General features: G+C 41.8%; 1 protein-coding gene and 1 long non-coding RNA gene across 2 annotated transcripts; both read right to left on the bottom strand.

Annotated features, from left to right (window-relative positions):
• Window positions 1-875: 875 nt before the first annotated feature.
• Window positions 876-24,195, bottom strand: LOC119132747 (zonadhesin). The gene is made up of 53 exons (XM_037268221.1): window positions 24,093-24,195; window positions 23,758-23,902; window positions 23,277-23,416; window positions 22,838-22,984; window positions 21,326-21,544; window positions 21,019-21,192; window positions 20,763-20,894; window positions 20,102-20,317; window positions 19,538-19,716; window positions 18,834-18,936; window positions 18,601-18,759; window positions 18,348-18,510; window positions 17,698-17,801; window positions 17,429-17,608; window positions 17,143-17,364; window positions 16,566-16,757; window positions 16,349-16,498; window positions 16,059-16,162; window positions 15,367-15,569; window positions 14,428-14,648; window positions 14,202-14,348; window positions 13,912-14,067; window positions 13,681-13,832; window positions 12,847-13,015; window positions 12,668-12,776; window positions 12,014-12,150; window positions 11,771-11,896; window positions 11,312-11,491; window positions 10,571-10,795; window positions 10,356-10,482; window positions 10,015-10,214; window positions 9,690-9,902; window positions 9,125-9,270; window positions 8,902-9,029; window positions 8,652-8,796; window positions 7,194-7,326; window positions 6,952-7,101; window positions 6,724-6,850; window positions 6,435-6,646; window positions 6,206-6,368; window positions 6,009-6,082; window positions 5,302-5,462; window positions 5,090-5,207; window positions 4,789-4,952; window positions 4,658-4,706; window positions 4,061-4,207; window positions 3,640-3,975; window positions 3,438-3,535; window positions 3,288-3,361; window positions 3,141-3,220; window positions 1,882-1,910; window positions 1,695-1,814; window positions 876-1,569 (listed from the first exon to the last, which is right to left on the bottom strand). Exons 1-53 carry the CDS (start codon window positions 24,160-24,162, stop codon window positions 1,357-1,359), a joined length of 8,031 nt encoding a protein of 2,676 aa, XP_037124116.1. The 5' UTR covers window positions 24,163-24,195; the 3' UTR covers window positions 876-1,356.
• A 1,406-nt stretch (window positions 24,196-25,601) lies between these two features.
• Window positions 25,602-26,688, bottom strand: LOC119132798. The gene is made up of 3 exons (XR_005099941.1): window positions 26,572-26,688; window positions 25,807-26,043; window positions 25,602-25,735 (listed from the first exon to the last, which is right to left on the bottom strand). It is a non-coding gene; the product is annotated as an uncharacterized LOC119132798 (long non-coding RNA).
• Between the last annotated feature and the right edge of the window lie 890 nt (window positions 26,689-27,578).

Below are 27,578 nucleotides of genomic sequence, written 5' to 3'. Positions count from 1 at the left end.
ACCTTTTGTTCTATTACAAGAAGCTGTCCAGGAAACGTGTCATCGCAATGGCTAAATAAACTCTACTCACTTGGATAAGATATTGGTGCCATTGAGGATTCCTTTCAACAAGGAGATGAATTATGAATTATACATGAACACATGCTGGTCATCGGCCATTATACAGAGGCGCGGGGCTCTTTTCGTGTCTGGTTGGATGAAGTTTATTGTCTTAATTAGAGTGTGCTAATGAACGGGCTGTCTAACATGTCAACTGGAGTATTAGAAACCTGAGGTGGCAGTGCAAAGGGAATTGATTGGGTAGCGGTAAATATAACCCATGAGGATCATGTATACATTTATTTGATTATATTAAGTAGTGAAGAAATTCTAGTAAATAAATAAATAAATAAAATCGCCAACAATCACCTGGAAAAATGTTAGTAAAATACAAATACACATAAAACAACAACTATAGAATCTACTTAATAAATGTACACTGTAAAAAAAACAACCTTTAACTTGGACCAGATTTTAGACACAGCTGACTATGAGCAACTAACATTTTTTGCAGTGTTGTGTGATGATTTACTTTCTTAAGTTTGAGAATCTTCTTTGTTTCACGGTTGACGTCTTTCACGATTTATGTCGGTGCAACTTGTGATCACTCCCATTCAGTTGCAGACTAATCAGGGGATGTGTTAGTTTAGGAAATTGGAAAACCCAAAAATTGGGTTATTAAAACAATTGTTACTGACTGCCTCATTTTTTTGTGCGGGTTTCTTAAAAGCCAGAAAATTGCCATTTGAAATTACCGCTTGTTTTTTTTGTCTTCTTGCAAAGAAGACCTTAAAAGATCTTTATTTGATTGCAATAGTAGTACAGAGGAAAAACAACAACAATTTGATTATTTTTCTGAATCGTTCTTTCCTATTTACTGTTTATTAACTTTTATTTTGGTCTTTTCAGAGTGTGTACAAACACTGGCGAAGCTAGGAGTTTTTCCTGGGGGGCGGGCAAGGATATCTCAGGGAGTTCGTAAAACAAATCCCAAAGTCTTCTTCTTCAAAAAAAAAATGGTGACGTAGAAATGCGGAAAATAAATTCCGGAAAAATCTAAACTACCAGTGTTTACTTCTTTAAGCAGCCGCATAAAAATTTGGTCTCACAAGATCATCACACGCCTTAGTTATATTCTAAACAGTGATTTGAATGATGCAGCACATTTGGACTCTGTGGTATCTGTGAGCCCAGTAGCATATCAAAGCTTCAACTCTATTGTGCTGATACGTGACTATCAAGGTCACTCTTATCAGGACCTCTGTTTCCGCCGGCTGCTGGCCTCGAGCGCGACCAGCTGGAATACCGCAGGAGGAATCACAAATGTTCCGTGCCAGCGTAGCTTTCCAGAGGCGCCCGCTGAGTCGTGCCGCTGCCCTCGTGCGTCCCGGCGCTGGACACGCTGCCTGGTCGCTGCCGCCCGATGCGCTCCAATGTGATTTGGAGCTCATCGAGGCGCTGAGATATGTAGCGTCTCTTCAAATCCAGCAGGAGTGCTTCATTACGGCTCAAGCTTGGCAGAGCTGACCTCTGCCACAGGACACAATCACGCAGCGTGTTACTCAAGATGTGATTTCTTGTGTTGGTTGATAATTTAATCAGTGTTTTATTAGATGAGTTCGGCAAACAAACACTTTGTAGCAACAGCTTCTTACCACAGACTGGTCTTCTTCCTCCTTTTCTGTCTTGCTCACATGACCTCTGCTCTGCAGATGCCTGCTGATCTCCAAGAAGGCTTCGTTCATGCGATCTATCTCCTCTTCCACACAGGTCGCCTTGAAAACAGCTATTTTTTTCAACGGGCTAAGAGAATGAGGATCATTTTGTTTGTGCTACACATACCTCCATTGGAGTCTCATTTGTTGGTAAAACTGAAAAAAAAAGGAAGTGATTTTTGGTCAATGTTTGATAGAATCATCATTATACAAAAAGCACATTATTTTTTGCCGCGCAAGATATCGGACCAATTCACCTGGAACCAAAAGTCTTTAAGCCGAAGCAAGCAGTGTGACTTCAGGGTCATTTCCTCCCACGAACATCAAATGGGGTCGCACTTTCTATTTGCAAATGGACGTGTTTATTTGTTTGAATGAGTCTATTATCATTATTCATGTGGGGAGATTGAATTTTTTTTTTTTTTTCTCCACTTCGCTTTTCTGTCTTTGCCATGATGAGAGCGGTGCTTGAAAAGGCCAATTATTATTATTTTTTTCAGGGTTGACATTTTTAATTTCTGAATATTTAACCAAGTGCTGTGTAGACGGTCAAAATGTTTCAGGGATGTCTTGTTTTAAAATCACCAACCGGTAAAAAAAAATTCAAAACCTGTATTTATTTATAAGCATATTGGTGTCTATGGATTCATGCATCATTTAATAACTATAATAAAAATATATAAATAATTGGACGAGTGTGGTTTTCACAATCAATGCATATTCTTTGTTGATGAAAATATACCAACCATGCAAGTTCATTAATTATTATTATTTTTTCCATTCCGGCTTATTAAAGCTGTTTTCTACCATTTTAGATCCATTGTAAATTGTTTCATGGTCCAATGCACACGTGTGTTGTTTACAAGGTAAACGGTCCCCCAACTCCAAAGCAAACTGATTTCAGCCGGTGAACAATATGAATATGAATATATTTATACGTTTATGATCGACTGACTCAATTGGTGATCTTAATAAATTTCCCCATGATTGCAATGCAAACCAATTTCCCAGCGGGTATAATTAAGGTATTTGTTTGAAAGTACAGCGGCTGAAAAGTTGACACCGCTGCCTGCTGTGAGGCTCGCGGAAGCCCAGAGGCGTGGAGGCGGAGACGCTTGGTTTGTTTGACTAATAACAGCAGGAGACTTTTGTGCTGATGGAAACACTTTTGCTAAATCAACATTATGTTCCAAACTCCGATATAATTGCTGCTTTAGGTTGTGATCATATATTCTCATTTAAACAGATGAAGAGGACAAGTATGCCCGCGTCAGCACAACAATAATTATTTAAGTATGGTTGGGTGGCACTATGGCTCCCTCTTGTGGTGTAAGAAAGTATTGCAAATTATTTTATTTTTTCCTTCTTTTGTGTGAAGGCTCTTACCTGTCTGAGTTTCCTCAGTTGTACTGAATGAGAGATTTGCAAAAAACTGCTCTAACATGGGATGCTTGTATTTCTCCACTCTGAAAGAAGAAAACTCATTGCGTGAAATAAATGTGGAAATTCGACTCCACTTTTTTATTAGCTCACCTTGCGTCTAATAGATCAGTGAAATGTACTCCTTTGGGAACTCTGATGTCGATAAATTCTTTGCTTAGTGCACCCTGGGGCGAGAAAGATTCATTCAGTCAAATGACGCCATATGGTATCAGTGGTGACATTGAAACATCAAATACGCACTTCTGCTGTGCTCTGTTTGAAAGACAGGCTGAATAGTTGAAGACTTAGAGCTGAGATTGCATCATGAAGAGCCTGCATGAAGCTCTGGGCATTGTTTCCTGGATTGAGGATTACATTTAAAATATGGTTTAGAAATAGAGAAATACTTTTCAACTGCTTCCAAAGGCGATTAGCTGAATTTTCAGTTTATCTTTACAATCACCTGATGCTACGTGCACCATGGATTGAAGAACGATGGCGATAAATTGTCCCACGTGCTCGAGCTTAGCCTCGGATAGATAAAGAACTTGATGGCCGGCGTCAAAATAAAAGTCCCCCCTGCAGTGTGCCAGCAAGCAATTATCGGAGCACGCTGGCAAAAGTGGGAGAGACTTGGTTAGCGTGAGAAGCACAGAAGAGGGCAACGGGAGGCATTTCTCAAGCAGCTCCATCACCCGGCAGCCAAATAGGAAAACGGCCGAGTGAGGAGGCGAGAGGCTGTCCAGCGCGGTTGGAATGAGTTGCACTTTGGGGTTCTCCTGGGATGAAGGACAAATTACTGTGGAAGCAGAGGAAATGAGAGTTTATTTGGGGATTTTGGAGAACCGGTTTGGTTGCTTTGGGGGATTTTAGTGTTTGTTTACCATTGGGGAGAGGTTGAATGGGATGAGATGGGGTGGGATTCTGGAGGGATTGGTGGATCTCTTGCAGGGTCTTGTACAAGGGAGATATGCTGACTAGTTTGGCTAAATCCACATCACTGAGACAAGGAGCAGTCCTCTTTGAATGCACTAAGAAAAAAAAATTGTAATTGACGGAAAAAGGAAATCTTACTTTTTGAACACAATTTCTTTGCCATATTTCTAAGTATTAGTCTTTTTTTTTGCAGATGGCAGAGAAAATATGCCTTCAGATATTATGATGTCTGTCTACATAAGTTGCTGCACCATTTGCGTTAAAATATTCTCCCCTACATCACTGTCATTTGTATACCCAGCTCATTAAGGTAGGGGGCCGTCAAGTCAAAGAGTCAAATACACAATTTAATTATTTTTAATTTAAGTTGACTGTTACAGTAGATTTTAACTGCCTGTGGAACTGATCAGCTTTGATTCTTTTTTTTTTTAAACTTTTGTTCACTATGCAAATTTGCTGCTTGTTGTGATGTGAGCTGAGTTGAATTAACTGCAAGAAAAAAAAAAAGAACTACTCATCAACTACTTTGAAGGTTTGTTACTTACTTGCATCATGGCAAAGTGCTTCCATTTGGGTCAAATCTATAGGTGAAACCTAGACATGAATATTTGGAATCAATACTTTGATGAATTAATTTCTCTGTTATTAAGTTAAAGATTCAAAGTGAATGTTGTACCAGTGTCGTCTCGTTACTGTTCTGAGCCTGTCGTTCATGTTCCTGACTGTGGCTGTGTAAGTGAAAGGGCTGATCCTGGGTCTGCCAAGTCTCTTGGTTCATCTTATATAAGAGGGTCTCCACAGATCTGAGAACAGCTTCCAGTAGTGCTGCAGATTCACCAACTGGTAAATACCAGAGATTAAAAAATTCATATTTTTTTTAGTAAAATAAATGTGAAAACAAATAATTAAAATTGAAAAAAAAAAAGATATTCATCAAAATAAAATGTATTTTACATGACTAGAATTTTTTTTCTTACCTTCATCATTCCTATTTTTAACAGTCTTATTGTACGGGTTATCCTTCGTAGCATTTTGAGACGCTAGCAGTTGTTTCAGGATATGCAGCTTTTTACCATCAATCTTCACAAACACATTCTTAAAAAAAAAAAAAAAAAAAGCAAGTGTCACTTGAGAACACCAGACAGGCTTGACATTGTCAAAGTATCTGAAAAGTGTTTGCTCATCTCACCTGTAGGGCGTCCACCTGTTGATTAATGTTCCGGTAAAACTCCTGCGTATCTTTCCGATGCCGCGCCAACTGCGAAGCCACGTGAAGGTTTTGATCTTCCAGTTTGTCGTACAACGTCTTGACGTTGAACTCCTCCAAATCGCAGCGCCCTGATACCATTCCTACGTCGGAACAGCGCTTATCACGACTCAACTCACCTTATCAGCGCCCGCGTAATAACTCTCGACTTTGACAGGACGAGATGGTGCATGTAACGAATAATAACTACACAATTAAAATCACAAAGGGTAACGGAGAGATAGAAGTACTAGCACAGTTCAACGTGATAATGGCCGTTGTGTTCTCTTATCATCAATCAAATAGGGGTGGGAGCTCTTAAATGTTGCCCGGTCACGCTCCGTGGACTTTTAATGCAGCCGGCGGACATTAAAATATGCTATAAAGCTGCATGAATAATACAAAAGAGCACAATGAGGAAACTTGAAGCTCGAGTCGATACGAGGTTACTCAACTGGTAGTGCCTCGCGGCCTTCATTACATTTGTTTTAGCCTTGCTATGACAATATCGAAACCATATTTTTTTTTTTTTACAGGATAATAATATTTCACAATGTTCAGAGACAGTTACAAATGTGCGCGGCAAATTTATTTTCAAGCTTCATTAAGCTTCCTACTCAATACAGATCTACATTTAAATGCGAGCTTACCACCTTTGGAGATAGTTGGCTCCTCAGCCTCAGCGCCCTCTCCGACACCTCGACTCCCTGGAGAGCCAGCGAGACTAAAGAGGACACAAATAAAAGTCATAAAAATAGGGACTCTGTAGCTTTCTTAAGTCTTGGTTAAATAAAGCAACCTCAAAAGACAATTTAATTATCCCTGCTTCTAAAACGGCTTAATGTACCTGTCTTCACTACATGAACAGTCTGGAGGACGCGGAGGTTCTCCGAGACTCCGCCATTTGGGCTTTGTCCTCCACTGGGAGACCAGCTTGGCGTTGTTGGGCCAAAGAACCACAACTGTTGTGGTCACGGCCACGACGACTACAAAGAGCAAACTCAGGAGGCCTGAACAGACAGTAGATGTCACGTTGGATGATTATGTGATAAAAAACAGCGGAGCTGGATACTGACCTGCGATTGTCCCCCAATCTGGTAGATGGTTTAGTCGATGTTTCTTGATGACTCCACACTTGATAAGATGTGCCGGGGTCGTGGCCTGGAAGGCCGGGGCCCGCGGGTCACATTCTGTCCCATCCTCACTCACCACTACCACCAAACTCCAATCTGGGACGGCGCTGTCCAGGAATACATATTTTCCCGCTTCCCAAAACGCATGAGCAAACCTGACGGGAGATCAAACAGTATGATGATCGCAAATATTGAAGTATTGTACTCTGAAGTTATTCCAGCAGGGGCTTACCATGTGTTATTCAGATTTGACTGCTTGATGAGTGTTTGCACACGTCTGAAGACCCCAAAGTCCCAGCTGGGGTTACTGTTGAATAAGTGGTCTTTCTCGTAGAAAGGGAAGTGGCTGAGACTGCGATCTTATTGGTAGCCAATGAATTAGTGCAGTCAAAATAAAATAAAATAAAATAAAATAAAATAAAATAAAATAAAATAAAATAAAATAAAATAAAAGTGTTACCTGTGTGGTTAATGGTTAGATGGAAAATGAGCATGTCACCAGTGGACAGACAAGCAACTGGATTTGGAATACGAGGAAGGACAGGCAAGTCATCTTCATTATCGCCTGTGGTTCTTTTTTTCCATGTGGGAGCAAGGACATCTATTGATTCTGAGAACAGACAAATTAAATCAGTAATTTTTCCATTTTTAAGAATGTTATTACATTAAAAATAGATTATTGTTATTGGAAAGTCAAATCACCGGAAAGAAATATTTCAATGTCTTCTCTTTGCTTGGGAATCCAACCAAACACTCCTTGAGCATCAAACTGAACCAAATGGACTTTGCCAATATTCATTGCACGGGGGTCTGGTCCTAAAACATCCACTAAAGTCTGAAGGGGAAAAAAAAAATTCCAATGAGAACCACCGATGTAAGACAAAATATCAACATCATAAAACTGAAGAAAAAAACAATTACCGTTTTTTTCCGTGTATAATACGCCCCCATGTATAATACGCACCCTAACAATGGCATGTTGATGCTGGAAAAAAGCCTGTACCCATGTATAATACGCACCCAATTTGTTTTTTTTTTTTTTTTTTTTTTAATTTTTTTTTTTTTTTTTTTTTTTTTAAAGTCCCAATGATCGTCACACACGCAGGGAGGCAATGGGTAGTCTTTGGTATGGTCTTAACTAGGCTGGATGTATTTTTTTTGTTGGCGTTGATTTCTCCGACTGCCCGTAAAGGCACCACCGCGATCAGATGAAAAGAGAGGAAAGTGACGTGCGGACATGTGAAAAAGGCGGCTCTGTATGGGAGAGACGTTGAAGAGGAATAAAAACACCCTTGGAAACCAAAACTTGCCCCTCGTCGTGACTCGGAGCCGCAACAAATGTTTCGGATTTGTGTAGGGTACATTGTGACAGCAAACAAGCAGGTGATCGAGCAAGCGTCTGATACGAGAGCATTGCGTTCGTATGGAGCGTGTTTGAAGTGAACAGCAGAGACGAAAGGAACAAGGCAAAGTGTTGTGAAATAAAATATTACCTGTAATACGCATTTTGTTATTTGCTGATTGTATTAAACTATCACATTCATTGTCAGTCAAGAAGAGAAGAGGACTATTATCCCTTCTTTGACGAAATGACCAGAGCACAGTACAAACACACTATTGTTCTTTCGGTATTTATTCAACCCACATTCTTTCACAACATGACAAGAAGAGAACAATACATAAATCAATACTCGTACCAGTACCATGATTTTCTTAAAAAAAAAAAAAAAAAAAAAAAATTAAATTAAAAAAAAAAAATTAAAAAAAAATTGTACCCATGTATAATGCGCACCCCAGATTTTAGGACAATAAATTAGTTAAATTTTGCGTATTATACACGGAAAAAAACGGTAACTTTCACTTATGAAAATGACCGCACGTCTTCTTGTTTTGCTTGTCTTGAAAATTGGAAAACCAAAGACAGCTTTGCTTCATAAAAATCCCATTAGAGTAAAATAATATTTTCATTTTGAGCCTTTGGGCCAGCAGTATTTGTCATGTTTTATTGAGAGACACTCACAAAATTGATCCAGACAGACAAACACAGTCTACCCAGAAATTCAAGGTAAATTCAAGGTACACCAGAACAAAAGTAATATAAAACAGTAGCAATTAGTAATAATCAGTCAATTTTACCAAGCCCATCATTCAAAATCTTACTTTGACCCAGACTGTGCCGTCTTTTTCTTTAACGCTGAGGAGCAACTGTCCATCTGGAGCCACATGAGCTGAGAGTTGAGGCATTTTGGAGAGGCAGGAAGTGTTGCACAGCTCCTCAGCAGACACGTATCGCTGACAATGGCAGCTGGGGAAAACAATACCGCACTTGAAAGTCCCGACAAACATCTTTATGGAAATGACAACGCTTTTACAGACTATGGAGTGAAACACAAATGTGAGTGTTAATCACATGCCCATCTCCACATCCAGAGTTCCTCCATCTGGTCCACATGTTACATTACAGGAGTAAAGGGAAGGTGATACACATTCTCTGGATGCCGCCAGTCGAACCTGCCTTGGAGCGCATCTCTTGTATAGCTAAAACATACACAAACATGAATACCGTACATCATATCCAGTTGGTAGTATACATCTGACTTGCTTTCAGTATATGTAATAGAATTCCGAGTGACCTCAGGCTGGCAGTCCAGCGCACTGTCAGAAGTCGAGCTTTTGAAGTCCACCTCGTTATAAAAGATGAAGCCGGTTCTGCACAGGCAGGCACCGTCCGAGCGCTGAAAAGAGCGATTTTTGCCAGTGCAGCTACAAGATGAAGAACCTACAAAAACATAAATGTGCCACGTGGCTATTCCGGAGCTGTAAGAATAAACAGTATCGGCAAAAAAAAAAAAAATCGGGACTCGGCTCTTTCTTATCAGGTTAATGGGAAAGGAAGGATATGATTCCTTTTAAGTTGAAAATAATATCCTTCCAATTTTGTGGAAGGCCATTGTCTGATCAAGCTTGGCAAAGCAATGTTCTCGAAACAAATGAGTTCTAATACTTGGAATAAAGCCAGTTGTGGACTTTCTTATATTTTCACTTCTCTTTTAACTCATTCAGTGCCAGCCCAGTTAAAATAGATATTCGACGTCTATAGCCGTCAATGGCAGTGAATGAGTTAAGGTAAAGTGTCCTAAATAATTTTCCACATATGGTTTACAGAACATATAATAGATATGGATGAGGCAATCTAACCTGGTGGCGAAGTGGAGGAACTACCACAAGGGAAGCAGGCCCTCCGGGCATGGAGGTGGTTGAAGGTGTTGGGCGGACATGGGTGACAGTCACCGAGTGTCTGAGCTTTGGTCAGGTTGCCAAAGGAGCCAGGGAGGCAAGGTGTCGGTTGTGTGGATCCAGTTGGACAAACATACCCCTCGGGGCAAGAGTTGCTCTTGTAGTCTTCAGTACCTAAGTCATAAAAACACAGGAAGTGAAATATGGACGATAAGGATGAGTGGATTTTTTTTTCTACATACAAATACTTGACATTGACGGTGTCCTTTTTTTTGGATGTACACACCTGGTGGGCAAAAGTATCCTGGAGGGCATGGCAGGCATTCGAAGAGAGTTGAGAGGTAAGGTCGATAGGTGCCACCTTCACATATACTGCAGCAGCATTTTTTGGATCCTCTAAGTCGGCTGATGTTGACAGGCTTTGAGCCGCCATCGCAAGACTTCATTGAAGAACTGTTGGCCGGGCAGTAGAAAGGAAACGGACAGCTGCGGAGGGAGTGCAATGAAGGTTATTTTTTTTTAAATCCACATACTGCAGAGTCAGTAAGCTCCCTTATCAAAATCACCTTTAAAAAAATGCCTTCTATGCCAAGAAATATTTGGCTATTGAAAGGTTAGTGTGCTCACAGTTGTTCGGGGAGATTGTAGAACCGTGACCCCGCTGGACAAATATAACCTGCCGGACAAATTTCAGGCTCAGCAGTCTGCGGTCCGCAGTATGAACCAGCTCTGCACAACTTCTCCGAGGCTGAACCTGAAGAGTCAACAAAAATTATTTTCATTCCCGTCTTTGGTCATCATCTCCATATCTGCATTTTTACGGTAAGTGTGACTAAACTCACTTATGGGGCATTCATAAGAGGCCCTACATGGGATCCCATCCACATTGGGTTCCCCGGTATCCTGTGGGTCTGGACAGAAGGTCCCACCAGCACATGCTTCACATTGGCTAGGTTCAGCAGCACCAGGCAGCATCCTCTTTGTGCCCGCTGGACAGAAAATGGGTCCTCCAGACCCAGTACACCAGAATCCAGGTGGGCAAGGATTGTTGGAATAATCTGCAAGGCCTGATAGACAGTTGTTCTGAAATGAGCTCTTTAATCATTTATGAGATAGAGCCATGTTTATAAAGACGGGAGAATCATCACATAGATATGATCTCAATATGTTTGTTTTTATTATGTCTAGCAGGTGTTTGGTAGATTAAAAAAAAAGATCTTCTGTTACAAATCCACCGCTCAATCTTCAATGTCACCTCACGTAATGTGTTTTAAATTCACGGTCTTCAGTCATATTAAAACGACTCAATTTTTATCCCCGCCACAGGCTCGATGACAAAATGTGTGCACACAAACTGAAATTAAAATAACCCGGAAAGGCAGTTTGCTTTCAATTTGAGTCATGTCGAGCTAGAAGATGGTGAAGCTCCACGCAACATTTTACACCTCATTATAAGATATTGCACAACGTGTCTACTTTGCATTTGCCGTTTTAATTAACATTATGAATAAGTCCGCCGCCACTTTAATTAACATTTCAAGGAGTAGAGTGGTGCTCATTGTTTGAGATGCTTTGTGCGGCACCTGTGCTGTTGCAGTGGGACCCGGGAGGGCAAGGAAGGCAGTCGCCTATACTGCCCGCTCCGGGATCGGCTCGATAGGTGTGAGCGGGACAAGGCTTGGGCCCGATCCATCCGTTACTGTCACCTCCTGGCAAACTGTTACAATAATGACCAGCGGGGCACAAACGAGGATGTGGCCGGCCTATAAACAAACGTGAGGGTGTAATTTCGATTAATGACGGATGGAGTCTCTTCCACTGCACATTTATTACAGTCCGGGCACCCGGGTTAAAGAATTGATTTTATGATATCATTTTGGAGCCTTGTAGAGCCGAGGCTTGGACATAATTCCCCAGACAGTGCTTTTTTTTTTTTTTTTTATCCTCTTGCACACTGAGTCCAATTAGCACCATGTCAGACAAGCATGATAGAAGTTTCCCATCAGTCTGACCAATTTAAAGCACATAATGAGCATAAATACCAGGTCGGCACCAGTGTCCAGCTGGACAGGTCAAACAATCCTGTGCGCTGGCACCCCCTGAATAACTTCTGAAGGTATTTTCAGGACACATCACAGCCTTTTCAGCACCCTCGGGACAGTAGAAACCTAAAAATAAGGATACAAAGTTACTTACACTTGATAGCTAATATTAGTCATACGTTTTATTTTACAGAGGAAAAACTGGAGAATTGAAAATAATGTAATGCCGGTGAAGAAGTGGACCTGGTGGGCATGGTCCGGCACACTGCACCCCCCACTGACACTGGGTCAGGTCAGGCAGTGATCCCCGAGGAGTGAAATCTGCACTGCCGTAAACACATAGATACCCTGCAGCACACGCTCCTTGTATCCTACCAGCTCTGTTGGAAGGAAGAACATGCAGGAGTAGAAAGAATGGATCAAGGGTCACCGCTAAGGTGCCCGCGGGGTACCATGTAGCCACTAGGGCAGCCAGCGGGCATGTTTTAAAAATAGCTCAGCAGTGACGTTGTGGTTTCTTGGGAATATTAAAGAAGTGATCGGTGAGATTTTTGGTATATTTTATTTTATTATTTATTATATTGATTTATTTATTATATTTTCTTTTATTTTATATTTTATTATTTTTGGCGTATTGTCACAGACGTCATTATGACAATTTTTTTTGACCACAGATGCTCATTACAAGTGTTAAATTGGCAGTACGCTAGTTTACGTGAGCAAAGCAGAAGCACAATGATTTCCCTCTGAGCGAATATGTATGTCCTCGCATGCATGCTAACAGTGCATCTGCGTTTCGTATCTTGCCAACGAACACGTGCCACCTGACAGGAGGTCGTGTGGGTGTAAAAGTGCTGTCATGCGTGAGCTCTGCTAGCATTTTGTTTTGTTATTTACCTGCAGAACCTCCCCGGGGGACAGGGTAAACACTCACGGGCCTCCTGTAGTCCTCTTTTGTTTGGATCACTGTACGACCCATTCGGGCATGGATGAGGCACCATGGTACCTGTAAAGAGGATGATTATAAAGTGATTACTATTTTGATTCAGAATTATATTTGATCACTTTTATGATACCTGCTGGGCAGAATGAATGCGGTGGGCAGATTTGAGGCTCGCCGAGAATGGCCTCCTCGCAGAAGAAGCCGGGTCGACAGGGGATGCAGATGTCGGAGCCTGGATTTGGCTGGTACTCTCCACTGGGACATGGGAGAGCGAGGGCAGAACCGTTTGGGCAGTAGTGGCCCTTGGGGAGAAGCAAACATGGCATTCAAAATGGGACAGAAATAGTGTCAATAACAAGAGAGTTTTTTTGTCAGATGGAGATTAGACCGAAATTGTTTTAGGGTTGGCTACAACAACCAGTATTATTTTTAATAAAAAATTGTGCAATTATCAATTTTGAAAAAAAATCTAATTGCCCCTCAACATTGTGAACTTGTTTTAGGGTTGGCTACAACAACCAGTATAATTTTTAATAGAAATTGTGCAAAAATTGCTTAATTTATTAGGGCCTAGCAATTTTGAAAAATAATATAATTGCCCCTCAACATTGCAAAATTGTTTTCGGGTTGGCTACAACAACCAGTATAATTTTTAATAGAAATTGTGCAAAAATTGCTTAATTTATTAGGGCCTAGCAATTTTGAAAAATAATATAATTGCCCCTCAACATTGCGATTTAATATGTGATTTTTTTTTTTTGGTCCTCATGGAAGATGAACCATAAATTATTCAGACAGTTCATCTACTTCAATAAAAGTTAACGGGATTTTGTAGTAAATTCAGACTAGATCATTTTGTTTCCATATCTTTGTTTGATGGTGTGCTGTGACATTTTTTTTCAAACATAAAATGAACTAGTGAACTCTTGCACAGGAAAACAACAATCAAAGATAGACCGAGACATACCTTGGGGCACAGGAAGGCATACGCAGTGGTTGAAGAGAAATCAAAAGGGCAGTAGAAACCGGCCGCACAGAGCCCAGTGGGGCTGGCGAGACCCTCAGCGGAGCAGTAGTGACCCGCAGGACAAGCAGAGCAGCTCTCCAATGACACACCTCCTGCGAGAGCACAATAAAATCAAAACATTCACTTTTGTTTTTTTACAGCAAACTACCAGGACAAAAACTTCTTGATTACCAGTAGTGTTGCGGAAGCTGCCAAGAGGGCAAGGAATCGGCGAGAAGCACCCCGCCGGGCAGTAGTGACCCGCAGGGCAAGGCCCATTCTCAGCGAAGTTTTGTGGAGTTGGTCCCATGGCTCCACTTTGGCAGAAATAGCCTTTCATACAAGAACCTTGACACAATTTAAAGGGGCATTATAAACTTCCCTATTTGTCCAATTACATCTTTTTTTAGACTGCTTGAATAGTACAACAGTAGGATGGTTGTTATTTTTTGCAAAATACAGGCCAGGGCTAAATTAAGCACCTTGTGGTGATGAAGCTCCATATGTGCTGCAGAAGGATCCAGAAGGACAGGCTGTGCAAAGCGAGTGGGAGTGTGCGCCTGTCTGATTGTTGAAAGTCCCTAAAGGACAAGGTTGAGGTAGTGCTGTTCCAACAGGACAATAGTGACCTACGCAGTTGATATGGAGTTGATTTACCTGCCAAGAGGCAATGTTTAATGATCTGACTCATACTCGACTCCTGCTCACCGAGTGGGCAGATGGCGGGCTCCGAGGTGGCTGAAGAGGAACACATCATTCCTCTGGGGCATAGGACGCACTCGGCGGCTCCGGAAGCCGGGCTGTAAGAGCCGGGCTCGCACGGCAGCGCTCCGGCTGAGCCGACAGGACAGCCGTGGCCGGCGGGGCAACGGTAGCCATGGGAACCGTCGGAAGGGGCGGGACTAGAACTGCCGCCAAGGCAAACGTATCTGTTTGTAAAAGCAGAGACGACAACATTATTAAAAATTTAGCTTAAAAATGATTTTATGTTTAAATTGTCATCATATGAGGACTACTTCTACAAAAAAAGGATCATGTACAAATTCTGGAGAAAACCAGATTTCTCTAATCAGATGGCGGTGATTTACACCATAACTTATTTATCCTGACATCCTCAAAAAAAGGTCATATATCTCAAAGAACCAAGAAGAGTCCTTCCATTTAACGTTTGCGGTTTACTGAGAGGCTACACAGACATGCACATTTCATAATATAGCAATTCCACCGCACACCAAGAATTGAACAATCTCAAGTTATCCATTTATGGTACTTAAGCTTTTGATTTGAACGGTGTTTTTTCTTCATAAACACTTGAAGACTGAGCATGGAAGAAAATATGAATTCCAACCTTCCTGTCTTTGTTCTTCTGAGTGCCTTTGGTTATCTTATTTGGTTGTAACTGTACTTTCATAGAAATATGAGTAGCCAACTGAGAGCACTTTGCATAACATTAGCATTTGACAGCAAATACTCGGCAATCTTTTCAAGAGAACTGAAAAGAGCAAAGCGAATGCCTCCCTTTGACAGTTACATAAAGGTGAGGGAAAAAAACACTCTTAATTACATACTAAGGCTTCGGAAATAGATGGATATTATTGCGCAAGTGACAAGAGTAAGCAGAAAACAGAACATTGAAATGATGTTTACCCAGCATGACACGGAAGAGCGTCAGAGAGTTGTGTACTTGCAGGTCTATCACAAAAATGTCCAGGGGGGCAAGGGGGACAATCTTTAACCGTCTTAAGACCTCGGGAGATGGATAGCGTGCCTGCCGGGCATGGAATTGGATTTTTTGTTCCGGCGGGGCAATAGTAACCAGAAAGACAAAGATGGCTTCTGGCAGAATGACTCTGAAGAAGAGCAAAAACAATTTAGTATGTATTGATATAGTGTAGCCCCAAAATGGCCGTGCTTATGTATTTAGAGTAATACGCACTGCCAGAATGACTTCCTGGAAATGGCTGATGATAGATGTGTTACAATAGTAATGTAATGAAATATGACATTTCTTGTCAGACCAAAGTTGTAATTGGATTTGAATAGTAGGTTGTACAAATAGGAGAAACAAAATGCAATTTTGTAGAAATACTGTCATTTGGCTATGTTGTAAACAAATCTGACATTTCATTTGATTGGGCGAAAGCTAACTACATGAAAAGGGAAGAGGTCATCACAGGGGAAAGTGAAAATCTGGAGATTAGATGTGTGTTTCGTTTAGGACACGGATTTTCAAATTAAATGAAACGGGATGTAAATATCAAGAATTTGATCGGAGGTGAAGGCAAGGACATAGAACTTATTGGATCAACGTGTTATATTTTGTAGAGAAGAAAAACAACCTGATATTCAGAAGAGTTTTTGCTGGTGGATCCAGTGGGGCAATAATATCCGGCTTCACACAATCCTGTGGGATGCGAAAGACCAGGCTGAGAACAAAACAGTCCTAAAAAAAAAAAAGCAAAATGTTATTTGATAACATTGATTTTATATACCAACAATCCCCAAATGTGGACCAGTGCGAGACAAGTAGAAACTAAAACTTCTGAATTTTTATTTATTTTTTTTGTTTTTTTAATTCAATCTTTGGGATTTCATCAGATTGCTCAGATGCTGTTCGCCAAACAATTACCAGCAGGGCATGGAAGGCAAGCGTCAATACTTGAGGCTCCAAGTTGGTTCTGAACAGTACCGGTTGGACATGGTAAGCCCGTTCCTTCCGTCATTCCTGGCGGACAGTAATACCCGGCGAGACACAATGTGGGCTTCACAGTACCTTCAACTAAAATGCAGAAAATAACATTGTATTAGGTCACCTGGTGATTATTCCTAAGAATTTTTTTTCCTACCGTCACAGTAGTATCCAGCAGTACATTCAGTACAGTTGCTTAGGTGTGAGTTGCCTGTAATGGAGCTAAAGGTTCCTGCGGGACAGGGAACGGGTGCAGATGTTCCACGAGGGCAGAAGAAACCAGCCGGACACCGAGTCTGATCTGCCTTGCTCGAGCCCCAGCCACAATAAAACCCGGACCAACAGTCGCCTATGACACAACGTGGAGGATTTATTCATTGAAGGAGAAATTCATTGTAATCATCTCAAAAGTATTCCAGTTTGCTGTGCCTGCTTTAAGCCCCTGTTTGCAGAAGCCGCCAGGTCGACAAAGAGACCCAGTTGTGTTGTCAGTAGGGTTTGGAAGCGAGGCTCCCATCAGGCAAAGAAATCCATCCAGACACCATCCAGAAGGTTCTACCAAACCTTCAGACCCACAGAAGAGACCTGCGGGACAGGCTAAGCACTCACCTGTAAACACAATGAAGTGACTGAGCTTGTTGATGATCATTTGAATCGGACGTGTTGGAGGACGGAAACGTCTAAGACAGCATGGTGGTCCTTGAGGACCGGACTTGTGTTTCTGTGCAGTTTACCTTCAGAGGTGAGACCCTGACTAGGCCCATATGTGCCTTTGGGGCAAGGAACGGGTCGGCCATCTGGACTCTCCCTGGGACAAAAGAACCCGGCAGGGCAGGGAAGAGGACTGGATAGTCCAGAAGAAGTCCCCCTTGTTGAGCTTAGCCTGAGAGCCTCACAATGGAAGCCGGAAGGACAGCGCCTACACTCAATCTGGCCTGACAGATCCTGGTAGAATCCTGGCAAGAGATGTGTCAGATGGTGGAAAAACATTTCAGCATATAAATCAAGTTATGTGATTACCAGGCAGGCACGGCTGGCAGTCATCTTTGAATTTTCCTCCGGTTTCATTTCGGAAGGAGCCAGTTGGGCAGGGGGAGGGGACATTGCTACCCTCTGCACAGTAGTGCCCTGCTGGACACACACCTCCAGATACACTCGACATTGGTGCAGCCGTCTGTGATCCCTCCAGACAGTAGAACCCTGAAGCAAAAAGTGTTGAACAAACGCTTTTCTCGAGGATTATGATGTAAAATGTGCATGTCTTGATAAAGCCATTTCTATGCTGATACCAGCTAAGCAGGGTCCGGATACTGCTGAGAGACCCGTCTCAGAGCAGTAGAAGCCCGGGCTGCAATTACGACACTGTGATTGATCCATCAGCCCGCTCTGCTCGCTGTCATGTTAAATTAAAACAGCAGAGAGAAGAAATACAAAAAGTGGATTAATATATTAATTCATATTGTTGATACGTTGTTTTTTTAACTCATTCCAATGGCCGTCAATTATACTAAATACATTAAAAAATTGATTTATTTTTCCATTGGATCAGTGATATGTTATAATTTTTTGTTTTAGAACTAATAAAGTCTTCAGATTTGCTACACAGAGAAAAGTTTTACTATCAGATATTATTTTATATAATTCTATTGATGTATTTCAATTTGAATAATACATAAGGAATAACCAAGATGTTTTTTAATATAGAAATTAGGTGAGAATTGCCCTTCCGAAAAGTACGAGGCTATGTTTTTATGAATTTGCATAATATAATAGGTTTCACTTTTTAAATTGAACTCCTGAAATAAACCAACTTTTCCATGATATTTTAATTTATTGAGATCCACCTGGGGTTCATTAAAATTATGAAGCAGATGTTATTCATGAGTCTGAAAGCCTTGAAAATTGTAAATGCTTATACATTGCATGGCAGATTATGAACCTGAATGTTCCTTTGAGGCATGGTTGTGGTACCAAAGTCCCAGCAGAGCAAAAAAATCCAGGAGGACACGAAAAGCCAGTCACGTTGTCCGTTGGGGACGGTTCAGACGCTCCCCCAATACAAACAAACCCCGCGGCACACAAGCCACTGGGAAAAGTACTCCCTACAGAAAAAAGCATGTAAATACATTGCTTTCATCAATCGTAGATCGAGACAGTTCCAGCAGAAGTGTCAGTCTGTGGACACATTGCACCTGTTCCTCGGCAGTACATTCCGGGGTCACACGAAGAGCACTGCCGCGCTTCCATCAAGCCTATCAGATTTCCGTAAGAGCCCGCCGGGCAGGGCCGTGGAGTTGCCGATTCCTTCGGACAGTAAAAGCCTCTCTCGCAGAGAAGTGCAAAGGAAGTTCCTGATTTACACGAAATTTAGATTCAATGTTTGATGACTGAGGAAAACCGCCTGCTAATTTGCCTTGAAACTAACCTTGACCTTGGCAGTAGAAACCGGCAGGGCAGAACTCACAGCTGCCCCGGCCTTGACTGGGCTGGTAGCTGCCTGGTTGGCACGGTGTTGGTTCCGCACTGCCCTGAAGTGACCATAACGATGATATTAGTATAGATATTATATATTACCGTATTTTCCGCATTATAAGGCGCACCTAAAAACCTCCAATTTTCTCAAAAGCCGACAGTGCGCCTTATAATCCGGTGCGCCTTATATATGGACCAATATGGATTCGTGGATGAGGACTAACTTATTAAAGTAAGCTTTACGTGTTTATTTTGTGTGTTGTGTGATAGTAACGTTTGAGCAATGTTGAGTTATTGATATATTGTTATTGTTTTCACTATTTCGAGTGTTACTATATTGTGAATGCATTGACGTTTGAGCAACGTTGAGTTATTTATTCTATACGCTTTATAATCCGGTGCGCCTTATATATGAACAAAGTTTTAAAATGGGCCATTCATTGAAGGTGCGCCTTATAATCCGATGCGCCTTATAGTGCGGAAAATACGGTAAGGATTGATATTATCTATCAATACTGTACGATTAAAATTTAAAACCTCATTAAAACAAAGCACATGAGAACAACCTCCAGCAAGGACTTGACACAACAATTCCTCACATTATGTGACAGTGATGAGTGAAAATAGCTGCAAGACTCGGGACACTGGTTGTCTGACCTTCTCACAGTAGTGTCCCACTGGGCAGACATGCTGTTGCGGCCTCTCCGAGTTCTGTCCCGGCGGACAGTAGTAACCGTCTGCACACTGGCCACTTGGCTCACTCGAGCCTCTCTGATGACAGTAATGACCCGCAGGACAGGGCCGACACGATTCCGCTGAGGACCCACCAACTGAGTCTGGAACGAATGTTATTAGAGAAGAGCTGTACACGTTCTCACCAATGTAATTGTGTCGTAGAACTGAGTGTAGGATTATCCACTAATGTCACAACCGAATTATCATATATAGTAGTTTCAGTCTTTTGGAATCAAGTCGCAGTTTCTAATACGTGACAACGCAAAGGCGAAATTTGATACATTTCCAGCAATTTGCCGCAAGACAAGATTACAATTACTGTACATGATTAAACCACTTTGTGACGGAAATCATTCACAAGTGCCCGCAGGAGAGAATTTTCTTCCCTATTACTGAGCTGTAAAAGGCACACAGCAGTTCTTATAAGGATATCAACTAAGAGGATTAGGTGTTGCATTTCAATTACTTGGGATATTAAAATCTTACTTTGTATTGTTCCAAGCGGGCAGCCAAGAGGAAGCGCTGTTCCAAGAGGGCAGTAGTGGCCTGCTGGGCAGAGGGAGGCACGGGGGTCTTCAGAACCTCTCGGGCAGTAGTGTCCCGCAGCGCAGGGGCCAGCTGGGGCTTCCAGACCTGCTTGGTTGCAGAAAGACCCCGTCTCACAAGGCTGCGGGTAGGCAGAGCCCACAGGACAATAAAAACCTGAAAAATAGAGGAAAAATATCCCTGAACTTTATCGAGAAGAATCTACGGGTCAAGTGAGGCTTATCTATGACTATGTAAATATATGAACCCCTCATATTATATACAGTATAAGCTACAAAACAAACTGACAATTTGTTTTCAAATCAGACTAGTGGAAAGTTTTCAAATATTTTAAAAAGATGATTTTAGAGGAAGAACAATTTTAAACCTCTCCTTATATCAGTTGCTTTTGTCAGCATGTCTCAATTCCTGTGTGGGGGAGTCCTGTTTTAAACAATGTTCCCAGTTTATTTCTGAGAACTAATAAAAACATAAGGAAAAGACTAAAAAGTTCAGGGGACCCAGAGGAAATCAGGAATATGTCATAGCAAAATTAAACATGAATATGTGTGTATGAGGGTGTGTAGAAAAGCCATGGAGTTGACGTTTGAGATTTACCCACCCTTGGGGCACATATCTCCTGTATAGGTGGCACATTTGCCATCGTGTAGACTCTTGAGGTGTAGCGGTGAGTGAGGAACAATAAATTGGGAATCTGAGCGGAGATCCTCTTTGACCCACTTGGAGTCTCCCTCTGTGACAGAACAGAGTCAGCAACAAAGTCTGAGTTATGCTCAGTTTCCTTCACAAGCTGATTTAAACTGCTTTTTTATTTGACTGATTAACTTCTTTTTACACTTGAATCAATTATATTTTACCGGTATTGCAGGAGTTGTGAAAGCATGACATGTTGTACATCCAGGACACATAGTTCATTTTTGCGAGATACATTTCCTGAAGTATTTCATGAAGACAGCTGAGTTGAAAGGAGTTGGCTCGAGGTGCTGGACTGCTTGCACCGATGGTACAAAAGAATCCGGCAGAACACAAACCTACAACAAGAAGAGGTTATCGTTCTGTTTTTAATTAGGACTAGAAATTAATCAAAACAATTATAAGATTGGAAACAAGCTAGTGTGATGCATTGCTCCATGACTGTTGGGACGGAAGGTGCAATCCCCTCACCTGTAGGTCGTGAAGCTCCGGGACCGAGGCAGTATTTCCCAGGTGGGCAGGGGCGGCAGTGAGACATGGAGGAAGCGCCCTTTTCAGGAAGGAAGCTACCATCAAGGCAGGGTTGGGGTGAGTCACTACCAGAAGGGCAGAAGTGTCCGGGGGGACATATATCTCCGTGAGGCTGGGAGACTGGGGACGGCTCCGTGGACCCATGTAAACAAAAATATCCTGTGGTAGAAAAAAATAATAATAAATATATATAGTAAAAAAAATAGTTTTCAAGCTTTTTATTTTATTTTATTTTTTAAGCTATTTATTCATAAATGATGTTTTTCCTCATTGAATTCCCTCTTAGATATTAGTAGAATAAAATAGAATTCTTAATTTTATTTTAGATTTATGACAGAGCAAGAGCATCTGTGCTGGATTGACTATAAAATAAAAATCATGTGATTGTTTCTTATTCACAGTTCAGGCAAAGACACTCATTCAGAGATATTCCCTTCCCATGGGAGGGGGTGAGGCATCAGACGTGGGCTGCCGGCTCCAGACGGCTCAATGAGAACAGAGCTGTTGCAGAAGGCCCTTTGGCTTGCAGTGGCTGAGGGCCGTCCTACCGAGTGACAAACTGACAGTGCCAATTGGACAGGCAGACGGAACCGATGAACCCTCTGTGCAGTAAAAACCTGAACAAAATGCTCTCATCCCATAAACTCCTCTTCTGTTTTCACAAAAGGGAGGGTGCAGATAACTATTCTACCTATGGGACATCTGTTGCATGCAGATTCTCCAGATGAAGATTGAAAAGCTCCTGGGCCACAGATGGACGGTTTAGCACTGCCATACGGACACGCGTGGCCGGGCGGGCGCTCGCATCCTGTGGCCAAATCAGATCAAAAAGCTCATCTGCTGTTTTCTTGTTCCTGTAATGTGCATTGTGACATGCGGAATCCTCCTCACTCATGAGTATAAAGTAATGGTCATGTCCTGTAGGTCAGTCACAACATGTGCTCGTGCATCAAACAACATGTATGGATTTACAAAATAGCCACATTGATTCACTTGGTTAAGCAGCCGCCCGACCACGATGACGCTTTTATTGGACTGCCATTTCGTTTTACAACCTCCTTTCAGGATTGGGAATACATTACACTCATCTACTGTACCTTTGGGGCTTTACGGCACTGTCCGGCCACCTAAGGAGCTGATGTAGTTAAAAGCAAGCTGTCATCCACAAACTAAATGTTCATTGGAGAATTGACAAGGGCTGAGAAAAATCATTTGGAATCAGCTTTCTCATACCAGTTCTGAATAATTAGATTTCTTAGCCACTTTGGTGATGTTGGCTTGATTCATTAGATTGACTTAAAAGTGAAAGGCCCTTTGTAAGTAATTCCAAGGGAGTAAGAAGTAGGACAGCAATGCAATTTCCCTGATGCAATTAAGTAAAAAAAATCAATGTGCATAAAAAAAAAAAGTTTAAAATGCAATATTTCAATTTGCTAACATTTTCAACATTACCTGTGATATTGATAAAAGGTGTTGCAGTTGCAGAGCCTTCTGTGCAGTAGAATCCAGGCTTGCAAGGTCCAGATGGGGATGAGAGGCCAGCTCGGGCACAGTAATGGCCAGCCAAGCAAAGCTGACACTCTTCCACAGATGTTGCGCCTTGAATAAACACGATTTTTTTTTTTTTTCCGATCAAATCGATTACTGAAAGAGCGGCTGTGAATTGATTAACCGTACATAGTAGATTAACCTTGGTTTTATCGAACCATAAGAGATTTGATCACATAATAGATTACGCGTATCAAATATGTTGAGTACATTAGGAGGATACGCTGTTCATAATAATGAATGGGTGGGTAATTGCTTGCTGATTATCTACATTGCACAACTTTCAATCACATGTAGCAGTCTAGTCAGGCAAATTTCCATATCAATAATTGTGTCTAATCACCTTCTATGGTGCTGAAAGTGCCTACAGGACATGCAAGCATAATGCTGGTGCCCTCTGGGCAGTAGAAGCCTGCAGGGCACCGCCCACCAGTTGGGCCATCCTCAGGCTGGGGAGAGACAGATCTGTGGATGCAGAGATAACTAGCCCAGAAGTGGGGCGATGAGGACAATTTGGAGTGGGTGATGAGGGAAAGGATAGTTGTGAAAGCACAAGGGACATTTAATTAGATAGTGTGTCCATACAAAAAAAAAATCTAATCAAATCTTAAAGAGTAAAAGGAAAATAAATGTAAAAGTTAAATATAACTGAATTGTACTCAGGCAGCAATTATATCAGTTATCACTAGAGGGAGCCCATGCACCATTAAGTGCCTAGCCACACTCCATTAAATGACCCCCTAAAAATGGAGGGCTCCACAGTCTATGCATTTTACTTTTCTAACATACCTGTCACACCATGACGAGATTTTGATCGGTCTTACCCAGGAGAGCAGAACCCACTGGGGGCTTCCAGTCCAGAGGAGGCACAGTACGCTCCGGGAGGACACAGTTCACAGCCCTGTTCAGTAGACAAGCCCATATGGTCGCTGAAGGTGCCAGCTGGGCATGGGACACCAGACGTTGACCCTGAGCACAAACGGCATATCGATTGTACTGCTGGTCATCAAAAAAGACCATTGTTATCATGATTATACTCAGATAAAAATATTTGGCAAATAATGTCTGAGCTGTTTACTAATGCAACCATCTGCTTGCGGGGGGATAAATACATAAAAAATTAAAAATCCTATTTTCGTCAAAATGGCTGCCGTCCTACCTGGTGGGCAATAATGTCCTTTAGGACACAGCATGGGAGTGTGAATCCCGGACATATTGCCCACGTCCATGAAGCAGTAAAATCCTGCAGGGCATGTAACACACTCGGCCTGTGGAGAGACAATTTGCAAATTCATACTTTGGGAAAAATAGAACGACAATGAGCAGATGTTTACTACAATCAACAAACGTGAACCCTTGAGCCGCTCGCTTTGCGGGTAGAGTGTGAACTATAAACTTTCCGATGCTCCAACACTTTAAGGGAACTGTAACATTCACTCGAGTAAGCAATTAAAACATCTAACGACACCGTAAGGATTTTAAAAGGTTATATGCACTCACCTGCGAGATCCAATACAAAGACTGTCATAAAAATGGCGCTTTTAGTACCTAATAATAATCCCCTTTGATTGAATCTGTCATGTAATTATAATTTAACAAGAGACTATTATTACTGCGTGTGTTTTTTGGTCCTGTTACATGGCTACACTCAGAACAAAAATTACTTGTCAATGTGATGTATTGCAGTTCCTACACCATTGTAAACTAGAACCACAATAATATACAATTTTTTTTTTTTTTTAAATGCAATTCCCTATGGCAAATTGTCAGAAAAAAAGAAGAAATGCACAGCATATCAGAACAATCCCTGGATACGGTGCAAACATGCCCCAAAGGTCTTGTAAGAACCATTGGTACTGTGATTGGATATGAAGTAAGTGCTACGATCCTCCAGCAATGCCGTAGCATATATAATTGTTGTATTACTATGGAGCTGAGAGAAAAAAGTTCAACATCTCAGAGCCCAAAAACAGATGAGACATATACCGTATTGTCCGGACTACAAGGCGCACCTAAAAAGCTAAAATTTTCTCAAAAGCCGACAGTGCGCCTTATAGTCCGGTGCGCCTTATATATGGACCAAATTCCTAAATTTAAACTGGCCCGAAGCATTGTGACATGAAATCAATCATAAGTGGCCCGCTGAAGACTATGAATCATGAATCAAAAAGACTATGGATCATTATTTTGTGATTATAAAGTAATTTGTTGCGTCTGAAGTTGGAATAAAAAAGATAAAATGGAGAATGATTTGATTTGGATTCAAAATCTGACATGATGCATTAATGGTGCGCCTTATATAAGGACAAAGTTTTAAAATGAGCCATTCGTTGAAGGTGCGCCTTATAGTCCGGTGCGCCTTATAGTCCGGAAAATACGGTAGTAACTGGCTAATTCTTGCACTGGAGCTGAGCTTGCCCAAAAATGTGTTTTGTGTTAGTTCAATCAAATGGCATCAATGAAAGTGCAAAGAAGGTTCAGTTGTTCTCGCAGGATTTTTAGTCATGGACATATTTGTAGTCAGATGTACATAATACATATTTTGACTCCTACATGATAAGATATTTTTAAGGTATGTTTTTCCCCACTGAAAAGTCACGACTCGAGTATTAGTCATCATCTTTCTTACCTGCCCAGGTAGATTTTGAAAGGTCCCTGGCAAGCAAGGTACTGGTTTGTGAGATCCAGGTGGACACCTATTTCCAGAAGGGCAAGGTATTGATGTATTGAGGCTAGGGCAGTAAAAGCCTGCTGAGCACAGGAGAGAAGGTAAAGAGAGCCCTCCGGTGGTGCAAAGAAACCCTGCGAGGAGACGGGAGACATCCGTCAACGAAAAGACTAATTGTTGGAAAACGTGATTAACTCGTGCTGACCTGAGGGACACGGCAAGCAGTCAGATATTTGACTGTTCCCGGTTTGATTGCTGTAATGTCCCGCTGGACAAGATAATGGAGCTGAGGAACCCTGTGGACAATAATGGCCCTCAGGACAGCGGTCACCTGTCAAGCCATCATCAGCTGGTGTGGGCGACGAAGCCCCAGAGGTGCAATAATAACCAGCCTTACACTGGCCTGATGCGACAGCCAATCCAGGTGATGCACAAAACAAACCTGCACAGGCAAAAAAAGGTTGAACATTTACAGAAATGTCAATGACTTGATATGAAATGCAACTTTGTATCTGTTGTGTCTAGCTAGCTAGCTAGATCAGGGGTGTCAAACTCATTTTTTTCGCGGGCCGCATTGTTCTCATAGCTTCTTTCGGCGGGCCATTGTGACTGTCAACCCAAATAAATGTACGAGCACCTCATATTATATACAGTAAAAGCTACAAAACAAACTGACAAATAACTCATTTTCAAATCAGACGAGTAAAAACTGGTCAAATATTTAAAAAAAAAAAAAAGATATTCAAAGTGAAGACAATTTGCAATTCGAGTAATGACACACAAATTTGATGCATAATTTGTCTTCGCGGGCCACATAAAATGATGTGGCGGGCCGTATCTGGCCCCCGGGCCTTGAGTTTGCCAGCTGTGAGCTAGAAGGATAGCGTGCGAGCTAGCTAGCTATCTAATGAAGGTGATTTTAAAATGTAAAAGCAAACAAAAATAAAGAAAAGAAAGTGTGTGTGTTGACCTGGTGGACATGGTAGGCAGTCCTGGACCTTTGCCGTCTGAGTGAAGGGATTGATGGACCCAGCTGGACATGGGTAGAGGAATTTGGACCATGTCCCAACTGGGCAATAATGACCCTTTGGACACTCATAGAAAGAACCATTACTGTTTCCAGGACAGTAGAACCTATCCAGAAAAAAATATTGAATTAAAAAGTAATGTGGAGCACAGTTTTGTTCCATCATTAGCAGTGTTCCCATTGCACAAACATCTACGTATGTGTTTACGGTGACTGTGTGTCTTGCTTTAACAGGTTTACCCTTGGGGACAGGCACTGCAGCTGGCTAGGCCGTCCTCCACGCTGATGGTTCCGCGGGGACAGAGCTGAGGAGCCGCGGAGCCCTCGGAACAGTAATAACCTAGTTGCATGCCCACCAGAGTCATGAAAGAGACGCACACTTAAGCACACAAACGCAGACGCTCGCAATCCGCAACGGATGCACTTCGATTTCCATTGTCGGCACAGCAGCTGTTCATGTTTAGCTAAACCTATTAACTTGAAGAAGAGCTTTGTTTACAAGCTGAGCAGGCTAGCACTGAGCTTATGTAAATTTGGAATGAATTTGCCTTTATGTTCTCTATAGTGACATGCATAGAAAAGCTTGTTATGCCCTGTTGTCTGGGTAACAACATTATCCCTAATTGCCTAAAGATTTTAAAACCGATTTTAACCGATTTTTAAAACGTGAGTGTCCAGCTTTGTTTACATTATGTTCCAGGTGGTCATGGCAACCTTTGCTTGCTTCAAGTCTTCTCACAGTCTATCTCATGTTATCTGTGACGGGATTCAGCTAGGGCTGGTGACTCCCTAAGAATCAAAGATTTATTCTGTGATTTTCTACATTTGGCACACGTTCGGTAAAATCGAACAACGCTGCTCGCTGGGATCCACAGTTGGCTCTAAGTAAATGCTGTAAATAATACTGAATTAGATTTCTGTCAGCAAATAATTCCCTAATCCATCTTTAG

Source organism: Syngnathus acus, chromosome 13 (genome assembly GCF_901709675.1).
Source record: "Syngnathus acus chromosome 13, fSynAcu1.2, whole genome shotgun sequence".
Classification (NCBI taxonomy): Eukaryota; Metazoa; Chordata; class Actinopteri; order Syngnathiformes; family Syngnathidae; genus Syngnathus; species Syngnathus acus.
This window is presented reverse-complemented; position numbering and strand designations above follow the sequence as displayed.

Coding starts and splice junctions, on each gene's coding strand:
- LOC119132747 (XM_037268221.1), bottom strand. CDS start 24,162: ATGGACGTGGGCAATATGTCCGGGATTCACACTCCCATGCTGTGTCCT. Junction 18,760..18,833: donor TTTCTACTGCCAAGGTCAAG/GTTAGTTTCAAG, acceptor CGTGTAAATCAG/GAACTTCCTTTGCACTTCTC. Junction 6,369..6,434: donor AGATTGGGGGACAATCGCAG/GTCAGTATCCAG, acceptor CTGTCTGTTCAG/GCCTCCTGAGTTTGCTCTTT.